The following is a 14,615-nucleotide window of genomic DNA, read 5'->3' on the forward strand; positions in this document are numbered from 1 at the left end:
TAATGCTTATTTATTTTTGAGACAGAGAGAGACAGAGCATGAACGGGGGAGGGTCAGAGAGAGAGGGAGACACAGAATCGGAAACAGGCTCCAGGCTCCGAGCCGTCAGCCCAGAGCCCGACGCGGGGCTCGAACTCACGGACTGCGAGATCGTGACCTGAGCCGAAGGCGGCCGCTCAACCGTTCAGTCTCTAATTTTGAAGCCTCCTTCCTCCCGACCAATTGGTTGGGTCTCAGCATCCGGTGACGAAGTCGGTGAGGGCGACAGAACCTGAGACATTATTATCTTCGCTAGCAGTTCTTAAATTTAATGAGTGTAAAGAGTATAAATGAGCTTTAAAGAGTTAAGTGACTTTTTTTTTTTAAAGTTTTTAAATTTATTTGGAGAGAGGGAGATAGGCAGTGCATACACCTGTGAGCAAGAGTGGGGGTGGGGCAGAGAGAGAAGGAGAGAGAGTCCCAGTCTGCTCAGTGTAGAGCCCGACTCCGGGCTTCATCTCACGAATCGTGAGACCGTGACCGGAGCTGAAATCCAGAGTTAGAAGCTTAACACACTGACCCACCCAGGTGCTCTGAGACTTTCTTGTTTCTCATAAGCGAAAGGAAGAAAAGAGAAACATTTTCCCTTTAACACTGCTTCAACTAACCACATGGGATCTGCCAGAATATATTCTCCTAGACCTGTGTGTGCAAATCCATGTTTCTTTTTTTATATATGCATTTTAATGTTTATTCATTTTTGAGAGAGAGAGAGAGAGAACGAGCCGGGGAGGGGCAGAGAGAGAGGGGGGACAGAGGATCCAAAGCAGGCTCAGGCTCTCTCAGCAGAGAGCCCGATGTGGGGCTCGAATTCGCTAACTGTGAGATCATGACCTGAGCCAAAGTCGGACGCTTAACCGAGTCACCCAGGTGTCCCACTCCATATATATTTCTAAAATGGAATTATTTTATATCTATCTTTCCACAACTTTCTTTTTTTTTTAATTTTTTACTGTTTATATATTTTTTTATTTTTTTTTTAACGTTTATTTGCCCTTGAGATAGAGAGACAGAGCATGAATGGGGGAGGGCCAGAGAGAGGGAGACACAGAATCCGAAACAGGCTCCAGGCTCCAAGCTGTCAGCACAGAGCCCGACGCGGGGCTCGAACTCACAGACCTGAGCCGGAGATCACGACCTGAGCCGGAGTCGGCTGCCCAACCGACCGAGCCACCCAGGCGCCCCCTGTTTATATATTTTTGAGAGACAGAGTGTGGGGGGGGAGGGGCAGAGAGAGGGAGACAGAATCCAAAGCAGGCTTCCAGGCTCTGAGCTGTCAGCACAGAGCCCGATGCGGGACTCGAACCCATGAACTGGGAGATCGCAACCTGAGTTGAAGTTGGACGCCTAACCGACTAAGCCACCCAGGCGTCCCAACAACCTTCATCTTTAAAAATGGATTTTATTTTCTGGAGAAGTTCTAGATTCACAATAAAACTGAGGGGAATGTGTGGAGAGCTTTCATATTCTCCCTGTCTCCGCACACCCGCCATCTCCCGGACTCCGGGAGTGCTACATTTGTTGCAACCGATGAACTTGCCCTGACACGTACGTCATCATCACCCGAAGTCCGTGGTTTACATTCAGGCTTCCTGTTGGCGTTGTACATTCTAGGGGTTTGGACAGAGGTACAATGACATGTATGCACCATTATAGTTGTCCCACAGAGTAGTTTCACTGCCCTACAAACCCTCTGTGTTCTGCCTGTTCCTCCGTCCCTCCTGCTAACTCCTGGAAACCACTGAACTTTTTACTGCCTACATAGTTTTGCCTTTTCCAGAATGCCATATAGTGGGAATCATACAGCAGGGGGCCTTGCCAATTATCTTCTTTCACTTAGTAGCTTTCATTTTTCACTAACAGTATGTTGAGCATGTGTTTCCATGTCAATAAATATTCTTCGGAAGCATTGTTAATTGCTGTCTAATATTTCACCATATGCTACGTATTATTATTTTTTTTATGCTACGTATTATTAATGCTACGTATTAACTTCTCTCCTGTTTTCAAGGTTTACTTTTATTCTTCGGTGGTTTTTGTTTGTTTGTTTTGTTTTTGTGTGGTTCTTTTTTTTTTTTTCCCCTACTAAAAATAGTGTTGCAGAGGACAACCTTATGGGTAAATCGCTGAACACAACTTAATGATGCCCTTAGGAGAAATTCCTAGGTTTGGGGTTGCTCCTACAAAGGTTTTCTCATTTCAAGTCTTTTGATATGTGTTGCCAAGTTGCCCTCCAAAAAGGTCACACCAATTTATATTCCAACCAGGAGGGTGTGTAGGTATATCCCCCACGCTCTCGCCAACCTGGAATAGGATAGAGATTTTTAATGTTCGCCAACCTAACAGAGGAAAAATGGTGTTTGTTTTCATTTATATTTATTTGGGTATTAAAGTGTTGTGGCTTTTTCATAAAGCATATCGGCCATTTGTCTTTCTTCTTTTGCAAATTGCTTTTTTAATGCTATTTCCCATTTTTCTACCGGGATGAGCATCTTTATAGTATAGACTTATTAAACGTGTTTCTCTCTTAAGGGTCGTAACTGCTTGTAAAGCCCCTTTTTCTAACGTCAAAAAATTTTTTCATCGACGTGCCCCCCTGATGTCTGCTATACCTTTAAAATAGTAAATAAATGAATGATAATAAGAACTAATTATTTATAGAGTGCTTGTTGTATGCCAGATACTATGCTATGTGAAACGGCCCTAGGAGATGGGTCCTGACATCCGTCCCATTGGACAGGGAAAGGAAGGTAGGAGTGGTTAATTTCTCCAAGTTACGTAGCTTGTAAGTGGCTGTGCTGGAATCAGTTGGTGAATAAAACACATGATGACATTCGGCTTCTCCGAATTCAGTAACATTTTAATATAAACTTATCATTTGTTCATGGTAAAAGTATGTATATACATTTACAAATCTGTCTCACGTGCAAGTTCAAGGCGTATCATTTATTCTCTCTATAGGCAGTGCTTGCTGGGCATTTGATTCAACAACTCCCTTAAGAATTCCATGCTCTCCCCCCATTGCCCCCGTGATTTACCGTTAAGAACCATGTCGGACCTTTTATTTCTCGAGAAAGGGAAACTGAGTCTCGGGGCAAGGCAGGAACTTGCTCAAGGTCACCTAAAAAGTTTATGGCACAGCCAGGACTGAAGCTCAGAGCCGGGGGGCGGGGGGGGGAGACCCAGCCCAGGTCACCGCATGACTGGGGCCAGCCCTCTAATGGCCTGTCCCTTTGTTATGGGACGGAACAACACAGGATGCTGTCAGACCTGGACAGCAGACCTGTCAGATTCTCGTGGTGCCAGCCTCTAGGGAAACCAAGTGGGCACAGATTCCCAGTCCTCAGGCCACGCTGGCTGCCGGGCATTCCAGGACCCTGGCACGCCGCCAAGGGTGAAAACAGAGCTGCTGCCTCCTGAGTTGCATTCTGCCCCCTCCTCTTGGGTTTGCATCTCATTGCTGGGTTTGCAACATGCCTAATCTCTGCGTGTGCAGACTCAGAGGAGCCAGCTGAGAGGGACCACTGCCAGCAGCGTGGAGTCCTCCGTGAGGCCTGCTGACCACCCCTCCCCCAAGCCCCTCACTGGGCAAACGGGTCCACAGCAGACGGCGGAAACAGTTGCTGGACCTTCCACTGGTTGCGGGCTTTACAGCGCCCGCTGAGATGGGCCCAGTGAAGGACACCAACCTGTGGTGGTCTCTCTCTCTTCCCAAATGGACGGCCTGCCGCACGCCATCCTCTCCCTCCCCCACCCCACTCCCACGGCCTCCGCTCCAGACACAGAAGGGACTCGTAATGCACCTCAGTCACGCAAGTGAGGCTCGGTTCCGGTCCACCAGGCGGCTGGACTCCTCTAAGAATGGAAAGAACTTAATCGTGTGTCACGTAACGAATGCTCTGTAACCCATCACGTTTCCCTTTTTGCCGTAGCTGCCAGGAGGCTCAGAGCCGAATGCGCAGCTGGACCGCTGGCCGTCTTATGATAGATTCTTGGTAGAACTGGCCTCAGTCATTCTCCATGAAATCTCTGTCCTGTTTGAGTATGTGTTTGTGTTCTAAATCATCACGATTCTTTTCCCTGATGAAGGTGGGATGTAAATGAAAAGTAAGACATCCCAGGAAATGGCTAGAAGACCTCTCTACTTGGAGAGACGAATGAATGTTTTCCTCAGAGGGGATAGTTTTCCATTCAAGATGCAGAAAAATGTCTGCATGTGTCTTCCTCCCCACCCCCATGCCTGCTTTCCTCTCTTCCCTCCCTCTTCCCCTCCATCCTTGATTCTCTTACTATTGCCTTTTCCCTCCTTCCCCACCCCCTTTCTGGCCTGTCTTCCCCCCATCCCCCCTCTCTCTTCTTCCTGCTCACCCTTTGCCTCTGGGTGGCCAGTTAAATACTAATACCCTTTACAAACGCGTAGCACTTGGCCCCTCCCAAGGTCTTGCCCCAGCCTTTCTCTCATTCATTCCTTATGGGGATAACCTGGCAATGATGATGATTTCCGTTTTGCCAAGGCCTGGTGCGTTTAAGTGATGTTCCCATGCTCACCGCATACACCTATGACTTCCTATCAGGTTCGGGTCCAGGACTCAGGAGTCCAATTCCATTCCTACTCTCCACTGTACCTACCTCGCTGCCTCTCAACGCCAGCCTCACCCATCGGACCACCCACCTTGCCTAGCAGAGATCACTGAGGGAGCACCCCAAAGAGACGAGGATTCAAGACAATAACCCACCCGCCCTGTCTTCGCTTCTCAGATCTCTTTCAGAGTTGAGATTCTCCAGGGGGCCAGCAGGACACATGAGAGGGGGCTGGTGAATCGTGACATGGGTCGCCGGTCGTTAATTCCTTTGGCAAATACTGAGAATACGCTATGTGCTGGGCAAGGCTGAGGCCAGGATAAGGCAAGCCAGGCCCCCAGGGCGCCAGATTCAAGGACACGCTCATCTTCAGGTGCCGTTCCTGCAAGTGCATGATCCTGAGGGTGGGTGCCTCCTTAAAGTTTATGCCTTAGCACGTTGCTGGTCTTTCCCTAGCTCTTCCCTGGTGCCAGACACGGTGACGGTGACGAGTGCTGGCAATTCACTGGAGAGCAAAAGTGCCTGCCCCTGTGGAACTTACCATCTGTTAGTGGGAATGAGGTATTAATTAAATAATGCTGCTGGCAAAAGACTGTTCTAAGGGTGACAAGTGCCCTAAGGAAAAGAACATGAAGCTGGAGAGGGTATTAAGTCGGTGAGGGGGCGACAGTGAGGGCTGAAGCATGGGTAGGAGTTTTCCAGGCGTCCGGCAAGCGGAGGACCCAAGTTCACAGGCCCCATGGCAGGGTGGAGGTGGCATACAGGTGGGGCTGGCGGAGGACGGAAGGGCCGGAGCAGGAGAAATGCAAAACGGTCCCAAGCAGTCTGTTTCTAATAGAGGGCCAGACTCTGCAAATGATTGACTTCAACAACAACAACAACAACAACAACAACCCAACCCAATAGAGGGAATTCAAAGCCACCCCTTAATGAGGTCAGTCAATACCCCCCTTCCCCATCAGCTTTCTTCATGTGCAGGTACGCAGGGACTGCGCCTGGCCCCCTCCAAACTCATCTTTGTCCATTTCATACAGCAACGTCTGGGACGGAATCTAACACGGGCCACATTTTCCAGGGGAACAAATGGGCACACAGGGGAGTTGGATAACCTGCTGTCTCAGTCTATTCAGGCTGCCATAACACAATGCCATAGACGGGGTGGCCTAAAGCACCAGACGTTTATTTCTCGGGTTCGGAGGCTGAGAAGTCCAAAATCAAGGTGCAAGCCGATCAGGTTCCTAGGGAGAATTCTCTTCCTGGTTTGCACACTGGTGCCTTCACCTGGTGGAGAGAGAGAGAGAGAGAGAGAGAGAGAGAGCACACTCTGGTGTCTCTCCCTCTTCTTATAAGGGTACCAGCCCTATTAGATTCGGGCTCCACCCTTAGGACCTCATTTAACCTTTATCATCTCGCAGGCCCAGTCTCCAAATATAGTCACGTGAAAGGCCATGGCATCAACCCATGAATTGGGGTAGGGGAGCATACAAACTTTCAGTCCCTTACACCTGCCCAGGGTCACGTAGCCAGTCAGCGGGGCGTGAACACAGGCAGTGCCCCTTTGGGGACCCAGGGGTCTGTCTAACCACCAGACTTCACTACCGCGCGGTGTGTTGTGTGTGAATATCGCCCATCCAAGTGAGAAATGCTCCTCAGGGCAGAAGTGCTCAGTGAACCTTTACGAATCCATAGGACCTTGCCCCTACCTGGCAGCTGGACTTGTGGGCTGCCTTAACCCATCCCAGGGTGATCCCGGTGATCCTTCTGGAAGAGGCTGGGCAGAGGCCTGAAACATAACGCTTGGATCTGGGGGTTCTCCTGTTTCCCAGTTACTCAGCAGGCCCCAGGCTCCAGTCTAGATTCCATCAGGAATGGGCCGGGCGACCTTGGGCAAGTCCCTTGGCATCTTCCCCCCCCAGGTTCCTGCCTCAGCGACCCTCAACCCCTGCCCCCTGACGGGTGGCTGAGGGCCCGCCACCAGGCATGGAGCCCCCCCCCCGCCGCCCCCTCCCCCGCAGGCGCCGGGTCCCCACCCTAGGCCGCGCAGGTGGGGAAGGGGCGGCGTGCAGGGATCTGTGTCGCTCGGTTCGCCGCAGGCCGCGCCGCAGCCGCGCGGAGTCCGCGGCGGCCGCAGGGAAGGCGCGCGGGGGGCCGCCCGCGCCGGTCGCCCACCCGCTTCGCTCGCCCGCCACCTCCGCTCCCGGCCACCGCGGACGCCCGCCCGGCGGTGCACCCCCTGCCGGGCGGGCCCCCGGCCGCCGCCCCTCCCGGGCGCCCGCTGCCTCCCGCTCCCCGCGCGCCCCCCTCCCGGCCGCCAGCCAACTGCGTGCCCCCGGGGCCGGCAAGAAGCCACATGCCCCCGCAAGGAATGCCGGGCCTGGCGGGCGGGGGGGCGGCGCTGGGCAGGGCCGGGCCGGGCAGGGCAGGGAGCTCCCCGCCGGGAAGGTTGGTGAGAGGGAGAGAGCGGCCCGCGCCCTCCCCGGCCCCCCGCGCCGCCCCTGCGCCCGGCCGCGGGACCTCACACTTTCCCCGCCGGACACGCGGGCGGGACGCCGCGCGGGGCCGCGGCGGCGGGCGGGGGTGGGGGGGCGGCCTGGGGGCCGGGACGGGGCGGCTCGGCCCGCCCGGGCAGCCCCCGCCCCCTCGGCGCGCCCCCCCGGCCCCGCCGGCTCTGGAGGAGGGGGCAGGCCGTCGTGTTTCCCCGCACCCCTCCCAGCAGCCGCCGGCTTTGGGGCCCCGGTGGGGAGCAGGGGGCTGATTAGCGGAGGAGCAGGGGTGTGGCCAGCGGGGCCCCGGGTAGTGAGTCACACACGCCGCTTGCCCAGTCCCGGGCCGCGAGCGCGGTCCCAGCCTGAGCCGCGCACCGCCCTGGCCCGAAGAGTGTCCCCGGGCTTGGCATGAGGACCCAGGGGTGCCGAGGGAGGGGCTGAAGCCCGGCGCGGTGGTGGAGGAGGGCGGTAAGCGGCGGGCTGGGGCGACTTCCCTGGAGAGAGCGGGTGGGGCTCGGAGTCAGGGCTGGCTCGCCGGCCCGGCCCACACCGGGACCCCCAGGCCCCGCCTGTACCTGCTCTGAGCTGGCAAAGCGGGCCCGGCTGCATTCCCTGGCAGTCTCTGGGTGAGGGGCTGCACAGCCAGGCGCTGGGGGCACGTTTCATCCTCCAGCCCCGCTTGGCCCCAGCTGGACTTGAGTCTATCCCTCCCCTGCCCCCCAGTGCAGACTTTTGTGGGGAGGCTCCTTCCTGTGGATTCCCCATACCCTCTGCCCCTTGGCCTTGGGGTCCGGTCTGCGCTCTCCAGTCCTGCCCCCTGGCCTGAGCTGCCCCTCGTCCTCTGACCCCATGGGGCTGGTGGCTCCAGTCTTCCCCAGGACCAGCCCGGGATAGAAATGGCATTTCCTCTTGGCCGAGCTACAGCTGTTTTTGTTGTCTGTGTTCTCCAGCGCTTCCTCTGGGGATGGCAGGGAGGGTAACCAGACTCCACGGGACCCCCCGCTTGCCCTCTGTGACACTCACCCTTCTTCCCCTGTCTCTTTGATCTTCTTCCTGTGCCGGTCCCGCCTTCGCGTCCCCAGGACAGAATGACTGAGAACATGAAGGAGTGCCTGGCGCAGACCAAGGCGGCCGTGGGGGATATGGTGACCGTGGTGAAGACAGAGGTCTGCTCCCCACTCCGCGACCAGGAGTATGGCCAGCCCTGGTGAGGCCCTGGTGTGGGGACAGGAGAGGGAGAAGTGGGGAGTCGTTGGGCTGGGTTGGTTGGAGGCCCTGGGGAAGAGTTCCCACTCCTGGCCCACCTTCCTGAGCCGGCTCTGGGCAGCTCCTTGGAGCAGAGGGGAGAACGCAGGCTCTAGAAAGCACGCAAGCAGGGAGCCTAGAAGGCCTGGCTGGGTCCAGGTCTCAGATCCTACCTTTTTGCTGTCCCTGCACTGAATGGGCAGCCTGGCTGGGGTTCCTCGGCCCATCCCGCATCCCCGTGGCCTCCTGGCCAGGTCCACGGCTTCTCTGCCCCTCAGCCTCCCGCTCTCTGATGGCTTCTTTGCTTTCTCCACTGGCCCCTGGTCTGGCCAGCTCTAGGAGACCAGACCCCTCGTCCATGGAAGTGGAGCCCAAGAAACTGAAGGGGAAGCGTGAGCTCATCATGCCCAAAAGCTTCCAGCAAGTGGACTTCTGGTGTAAGTGGAGCTCGAGGCTGTTCCTGGGTTGCTCCTCCCCGCCCCCCCCCCCCCGACTCCCACCCTCCACCCCAGCTCTGCTTAGGGAGTTTGCAGCCGTAACTGACCACAGGCGTTCGCCTGTCATGTATCAGACACGGGTCCCGGATTCAGTTTAGCCTCACCATTAACCACTGAGGTGGCTGTTATGGGTCCCATTTTCCAGGTGAGGACCCCAGGGCTTGGTGAGGGTTAAGCACCCTGCCTCGGGTCCCACAGGCCACAGAGGCATGGTTGCAGTTCAAACCCAGACCCATCTGACTCCAAAGCTGTGCTTGAAACTTGATACAAAGGGAGCTACTGGCTTCCTTCGCACTGGCAGGCGTGTCCTTTGAGCCCCCGGGGAGGGGAATGGGTTATTACCGCTGAAGACTCTGGGGTCTGTGGCTGGCTGGGGCGGAGCCAGGGCCGGGACTCCCGAGTCCCCTGCGGTGGGCTTTTCACGGCCCTGTGCCGTCCTCAGGGTGGGCTTCCCATCAGCCCCTCAGCCTCTGCCATGGAGGTCCTGCCTCCCTGCAGCAACTGAGGCTCTCTTCGCTCTTTCCGTCCCTTCAGTCTGCGAGTCCTGCCAGGAGTACTTTGTGGATGAGTGTCCGAACCACGGTCCCCCAGTGTTTGTGTCCGACACGCCGGTGCCCGTGGGCATCCCAGACAGGGCTGCCCTCACCATCCCACAGGGCATGGAGGTGGTCAAGGAAGCCAGTGGGGAGAATGACGTGCGATGCATAAATGAGGTCATCCCCAAGGGTCACATCTTCGGCCCCTATGAGGGGCAGATCTCCACCCAGGACAAATCGGCTGGCTTCTTCTCGTGGCTGGTGAGTGTCCCCTGGGCTGTGCAGTGGGAGAGGGTGCTAATGAACATGGAAGGAAGCCAGCAGGGGGAGCCATACGCTGGCCCAGCCAGGCCCAAGAGCTTTTTTTTTCTGCCATCACTCCGGGATGCGTGCATGATGGATCTTGCTACCCCCTGGCCCTGGCTGAGTGGTTGTGCTCCTTGGTGGCCGAGGGCCATGCTAAGGAGCCCGTCAGGCGGTAGTCCGCAGAATCAGTGGTAGGGCTCTAGGGAGCCCGTGGGACCAGCCAGCCGGAGAGAATTCAGGGTGATTTTCTCATGATTCTTCATGTGTGGGTCTGGTAGACCGTTCTGTGAAATGGACCAAGGGTTCACCTCAAGCCCTCCTCCGGAGTGGGTGACTTGGGTCTGGGGGCTGTGGGAATGCAGAGCACGACATTCAGCTAAAACAGTGATGCCCGGGGCTGGACCGGGTGCCCGAGGCAACGTGGTCCCTGCCCTCGGGGAGTGGACGGTCTGGTGGGGGAGGGACAGGGATTGAACAGGTACGGGCGCATGTGATCATTGCTACTGAAGGAGGGAAGATGAGACATTCTAGTTGCAGAGGGAGACGGTGGAGTTCATGGTGCTGATGGATTTGGGGCCTGGAGCCCAAGTTCATTACGCCAGCCAGCTTTGCTCTTTCCTATCTGGTGTGACCTTGGATGAATCATTTCACTTCTCTGTGCCTGTCCTGTAAGAATAATCATAGTTGACGGTGCGACACGATGGGTCAATACTATAGAGTTCTTAGGACCGCGCCTGCCTTTAGGAGGCATGCGGTGAATATCAGCTATTATTATTGTTGTTGTTGGCCTACTCCAGGGGCTTGGGCGGGATTTCCTCCAGCTTGAGACTTGAAACATGAGTAGTAGTTAGTGGAAGGGGGGTGGGAGGATGCCGTATTCACACAGGTCGGCTGGCAGGTCCGTGTGGCGACAGCAATGAGCCTGACAGGCAGAGTGGCAGGAAATCAGCAGGAGAGGGAGTCAGGGGCCAGATCACCCTACATTTCATAAGCCAGGGTAAGCGCATGCTCCTTCTGCGGGCCATGGGAACCTCTGAAGATTGTCGGGCAGAGGCGTTACGGAATGGTTAGGTCAGGTTGCAGAACGCAGAATCAGGATGGGTAGGGGCCTTGCTGGGAAAGGGGGGAGGGTTCAGGTCGGAAAAGATGCTGGTTTCAACTTAGGTGCTAGAGGCAGGCACATTTGAGAGAGACTTAGGAGGGAGAATCAAGATCTGAAGTGGAAGGGATTATTAGGGATGCCTCTCGAGCATCCAGCTTGAGCAGAGTTGGAGGAAGGTGGGACCGGTAGAGAAGAGCAGGCTAGGGAGTAGGAAGATCGTTTATCAGTCATGAACTAAACCTTTCTCGTGGGTCTCGTTTGTGCTAAGCCCTGAACTGGCCTCAGGGATACAGTGATGGGCCAGATCAGACATCAGTTCTGCCCTCATAGAGCTTATTGTGGGGAAGCCGGAATGAATCAAATAATAAGGTAAATAAATGTAAAATTATGGCTCAGGTGATGAAGAGGCAGTGAGGCTAGGAGAGAAGGGAACAACCAGAGGAAGTGATGTGGCCAGAGGTCAAGGAAGGCTTCCTGATAGTTGAGGTGTGATTGAAGAAAGAGAATGCCCACCAGATGAACAGGACAGCATGTGTAAAGGCCCTGTGGCGGGCGAGAGTATGGCATGTTTGCGCAACTAGGTCATTGTGCCCGGAGTGGAGCGAACACAGGGGCCTGGAGGGGGAGACGGTCTTGGATGTATAGGGCCCGCTGAGCCAAATTGGGACTTTTGTTCTTTATTTTAAGAACAATGAGAAGTTTATTTATGTTTTGAAAGGGTGACTTTGGCTGCAGGCTGGAGAACAGATTGGGACCAGGGGGCATGGGTCAAGAATGGATCATTGTCTGAGTCGGGGATGGTGGAGGCTTGGGTTAGGGTGGGGCAGCAACATGAAGAAAGGGTGAACTCGTTTGTGAACTATTTCGGAGATGAGCGGGGTTGACTTGGAAGTTGATTGATTGGCCTAAGTAAGGGAGAGGGAATTGGCGAAAACGAGCCCTTCAGTGTCCTGCTCTCAGCAGGTCGGGAAGGTGTCCGTCTCTGAGAAATGGAATATAGGCGGGGCCTGGGTGGAGGGCAAGAGGCAGTTGTAGACTCGATGACTTTGGAGTGACATCAAGGCACCCAGTGGCCATGGCGACTAGGCAGTTAGCGATAGGGGTTCGGAGCTTGGAAAGGAGATTCGGAGATGTCACTTCCCGAACCACCTGCACCCAGGTGTCAGCGGGGCTGGGAGTGGGGAGGGCCGCCCCCAAGGAGAACCGATGGACGAGAGGCGGAGAGGGCCTAAAATGAGCTTTGAGGAACTTCGGTGGTTCAGCCGTCCAGAAGGGGAGCACGATCCTTGCAAGGGAGACTGAGGAAGTGCACCCTGAGAGGCGGGAAGGCCAGAACGGTCAACAGGGTCAAGTGTTTCTGAGAAGCCAGGCAAGAGAAGGACTTGAAATGGTCCACTGGGCTTAGTGCCAGGGAAGTCACCGGCCACTTTAGCAAGACCTGGTACTCCAAGACCGAGGTTCCCGACCTGGGGCGGTTTGCTCCCTTCCTCCCTGCCCTCCCCCCGCCCCCCACCCGGGGGACATTTGGTAATGTCTGGACACATTTTGGGGCCGTCACAGCTTGGGATCGGGGCTATGCTCCTGGCATCTAGAAGGTAGGGGTCAGGAGTGCTGCTAAACCTTCCGTAATGCAGAAGACATCCTCCTACAACAAAGAGCGATCTGGTCTCGGGGGTCCAGAGTGCTGTGGTGGAGAAGCCCCGTCAGAGCACCACCCGAAGGGAACCTTGTGAGAAGCCGGGTGACCAGCATAGGCACTTCTTAGAAGCTTGATTAGAGATAAGACAAGTGGAAGAGAGACAGGAGATACGAGGGTTGGCTGCCGGCAAGCACGGGGGGCAGGGGACTTTGTTAAGAGAGAGACGTGAACGTCTTTGAAAATCCTGGTGGGAGGGTCCCACTGAAGAGACGGTTGGATATCGAGCAGAGGTGAGGCGTGATGGACAAGCTCTCCTATCGCCCGAGAACGTTCAGATGGAGACGTTGCATATGGAGGGGCGATGGGTCAACACGTCTTCTGTCACTGGAGGGGTACCCTAGAGGCTCGGAGCAGACGGAGGGAAGTGAGTATAGTAGGCCAAATAATGGCCCCCTCAAGATGGCCGCATCCTCATCCCCGGATCCTGTATGGATGTCATCTTAGAGGCCAACAGGGACTTTCCAGGCGTAATTCAATTAAGGCGCTTGAGGTGGGGAGATTATCTTGGTTTATCGGGGTGGGCCTCGTGGAATTACAAGCATTTTTATGGGAGGGAGGCAGGAGAGTCAGAGTCAGAAAGACAAGATTGGAAGATGTTATCCTGCTGGCCTTGAAGATAGAAGAAGGAGCCAGGAGCCAAGGGACTGCATGCAGACAGCTTCTAGAAGCTACAAAAGGCAAGGAAGTAGATTCTTCCCTCAAGCCTCCAGAAGGAATTCAGCCCGCTGCCGACGCCTCGACCTTAGGACTTGTGACCTCTGGAACCGTGAGATAATAAACGTGTGGTGTTCGAGAACCACCGTATCGTGGCAGTTTGTTAAGCAGCGCTAGGAACTGAGTGCAGTGTCTGGGGGACGTCTGCTAACACGTGCGGAGCTGTGGAGAGAGCTGGCCTGAGACGGCAGAGCGGCGAAGGTGAGTTCGGGGTGGGGGGGAGGGTGAGTGAAGCCGGAGATGCCCGTGAGGTGCTCAGGTGAGCCATCCTGGGGCGCACCGACGCACATGGGTCAGCCGAGGACAGAGGCCTGGGTGTAGGGGACACCAAGCGTGTAAACGGACGCGGGGAAGCGTGAGGCCTGAGAGCCGCTGTGTTCGGGCAGCACGGGGGTCTTCGTGTCCTGGGCACAGGCAGTTTCACGGCAGAAGCCACGCTGCTGGGGCCCGAGGCGTGAGTGGGAAGTGAGGAGAGGGAGCCAGCAAGGGGGGCTGGCTTGTTTTCAGAAGTCTGGCCGCCTGTGAGCAACGATGGTGTGCCAGCCGTGTGCCACATTCGTCCTCACAGCAGGTTGCTGCCCTTCCGGCCCAGATGAGGGAACCCGGGACCCAAGAGGTCATTAAGGAGGCAACCCCAGTTCCCACAGCCCACGCGTGGTACGCGGCGGGTTCCTTCAAAGGTAGCGCCTTTCCGCGATGCCAGGCTTTAAGTAGCTCCTCCGTGGGGCCACGTGGCTGAGAAGGGAGCACTCAGGAGCTCTGGGGGCAACAGAAACACATGAGGTTTGCCGCCTGTTCTCATGGAGCCTGGGGTCCGGCTACAAGAAGCAGGGACTGAGGTGGATGGGAGGGGAGGAGGCCTATGTCCAGCCGAGTAATACCGAGGCAGAGCATTGTTGGTGATGGTGCTACCACAGAAAGCTATAGGGCCCGGGAGAAGGGGAGCTGGTTTTGACTGGGCAGATCGGAGAGGGGTCTTGAAGGATGGGTAGAAGTTCAGCAGAGGAGAAAATCTAGGGCCATGCCCAGGGAAGGGCTGTCAGGGCCCCCACCTCCCACCATGGGAAGCTGCACTTTGGGACAGCCCGGCTGGGCAAGCTTAGAGTCTCTAAAGGAGGCAGCTTCCCCGGGTTTGTGGCCTGGCCTGGGTCTAGGGTGTGGAGAAAAGGGGGAAGAGGAGGCAGCCCTGGAGTTTGCAGCCTTGTCTTAGACCAGCTCTAGCAGAAGTCAGGAGTGGGCGTGGCCTGCAGCTCAGGGACCAGGGGCCTGCAGTGTTGCTCCCTTGGATGTTCCTAAGGCCTGGGAGCCGCGAGCTGTGGCATATGGATGGGTGCGGGGAGGGAGTGGTTGGAGGCCGCGGGGCCACGCGGAGGCTTTGTGATCCAGTGAGGTGAGAGGTGTCGAAGGCTT

The 14,615-nt window shown here is 56.1% G+C and overlaps 1 protein-coding gene across 4 annotated transcripts in view; it reads left to right on the forward strand.

The window, feature by feature from the left end:
* PRDM11 (PR/SET domain 11) overlaps window positions 1–14,615 on the forward strand; it is an 83,138-nt gene that overhangs the window by 27,138 nt on the left and 41,385 nt on the right. For 2 of the 4 annotated variants that reach the window (XM_047878177.1, XM_047878179.1), the window contains exons 1-4: window positions 7,300–7,574; window positions 8,189–8,313; window positions 8,685–8,788; window positions 9,383–9,645. In XM_047878177.1, coding sequence (XP_047734133.1) covers window positions 8,195–8,313; window positions 8,685–8,788; window positions 9,383–9,645 — 486 coding nt within the window. In that variant the 5' untranslated portion in view covers window positions 7,300–7,574; window positions 8,189–8,194. Of the gene's footprint in view, window positions 1–7,299; window positions 7,575–8,188; window positions 8,314–8,684; window positions 8,789–9,382; window positions 9,646–14,615 lie in introns of those variants that run through there. The other 2 variants (XM_047878180.1, XM_047878178.1) reach the window with 2 other exon arrangements.

This window comes from Prionailurus viverrinus, chromosome D1 (assembly GCF_022837055.1).
Source record: "Prionailurus viverrinus isolate Anna chromosome D1, UM_Priviv_1.0, whole genome shotgun sequence".
NCBI classification, from domain to species: domain Eukaryota; kingdom Metazoa; phylum Chordata; class Mammalia; order Carnivora; family Felidae; genus Prionailurus; species Prionailurus viverrinus.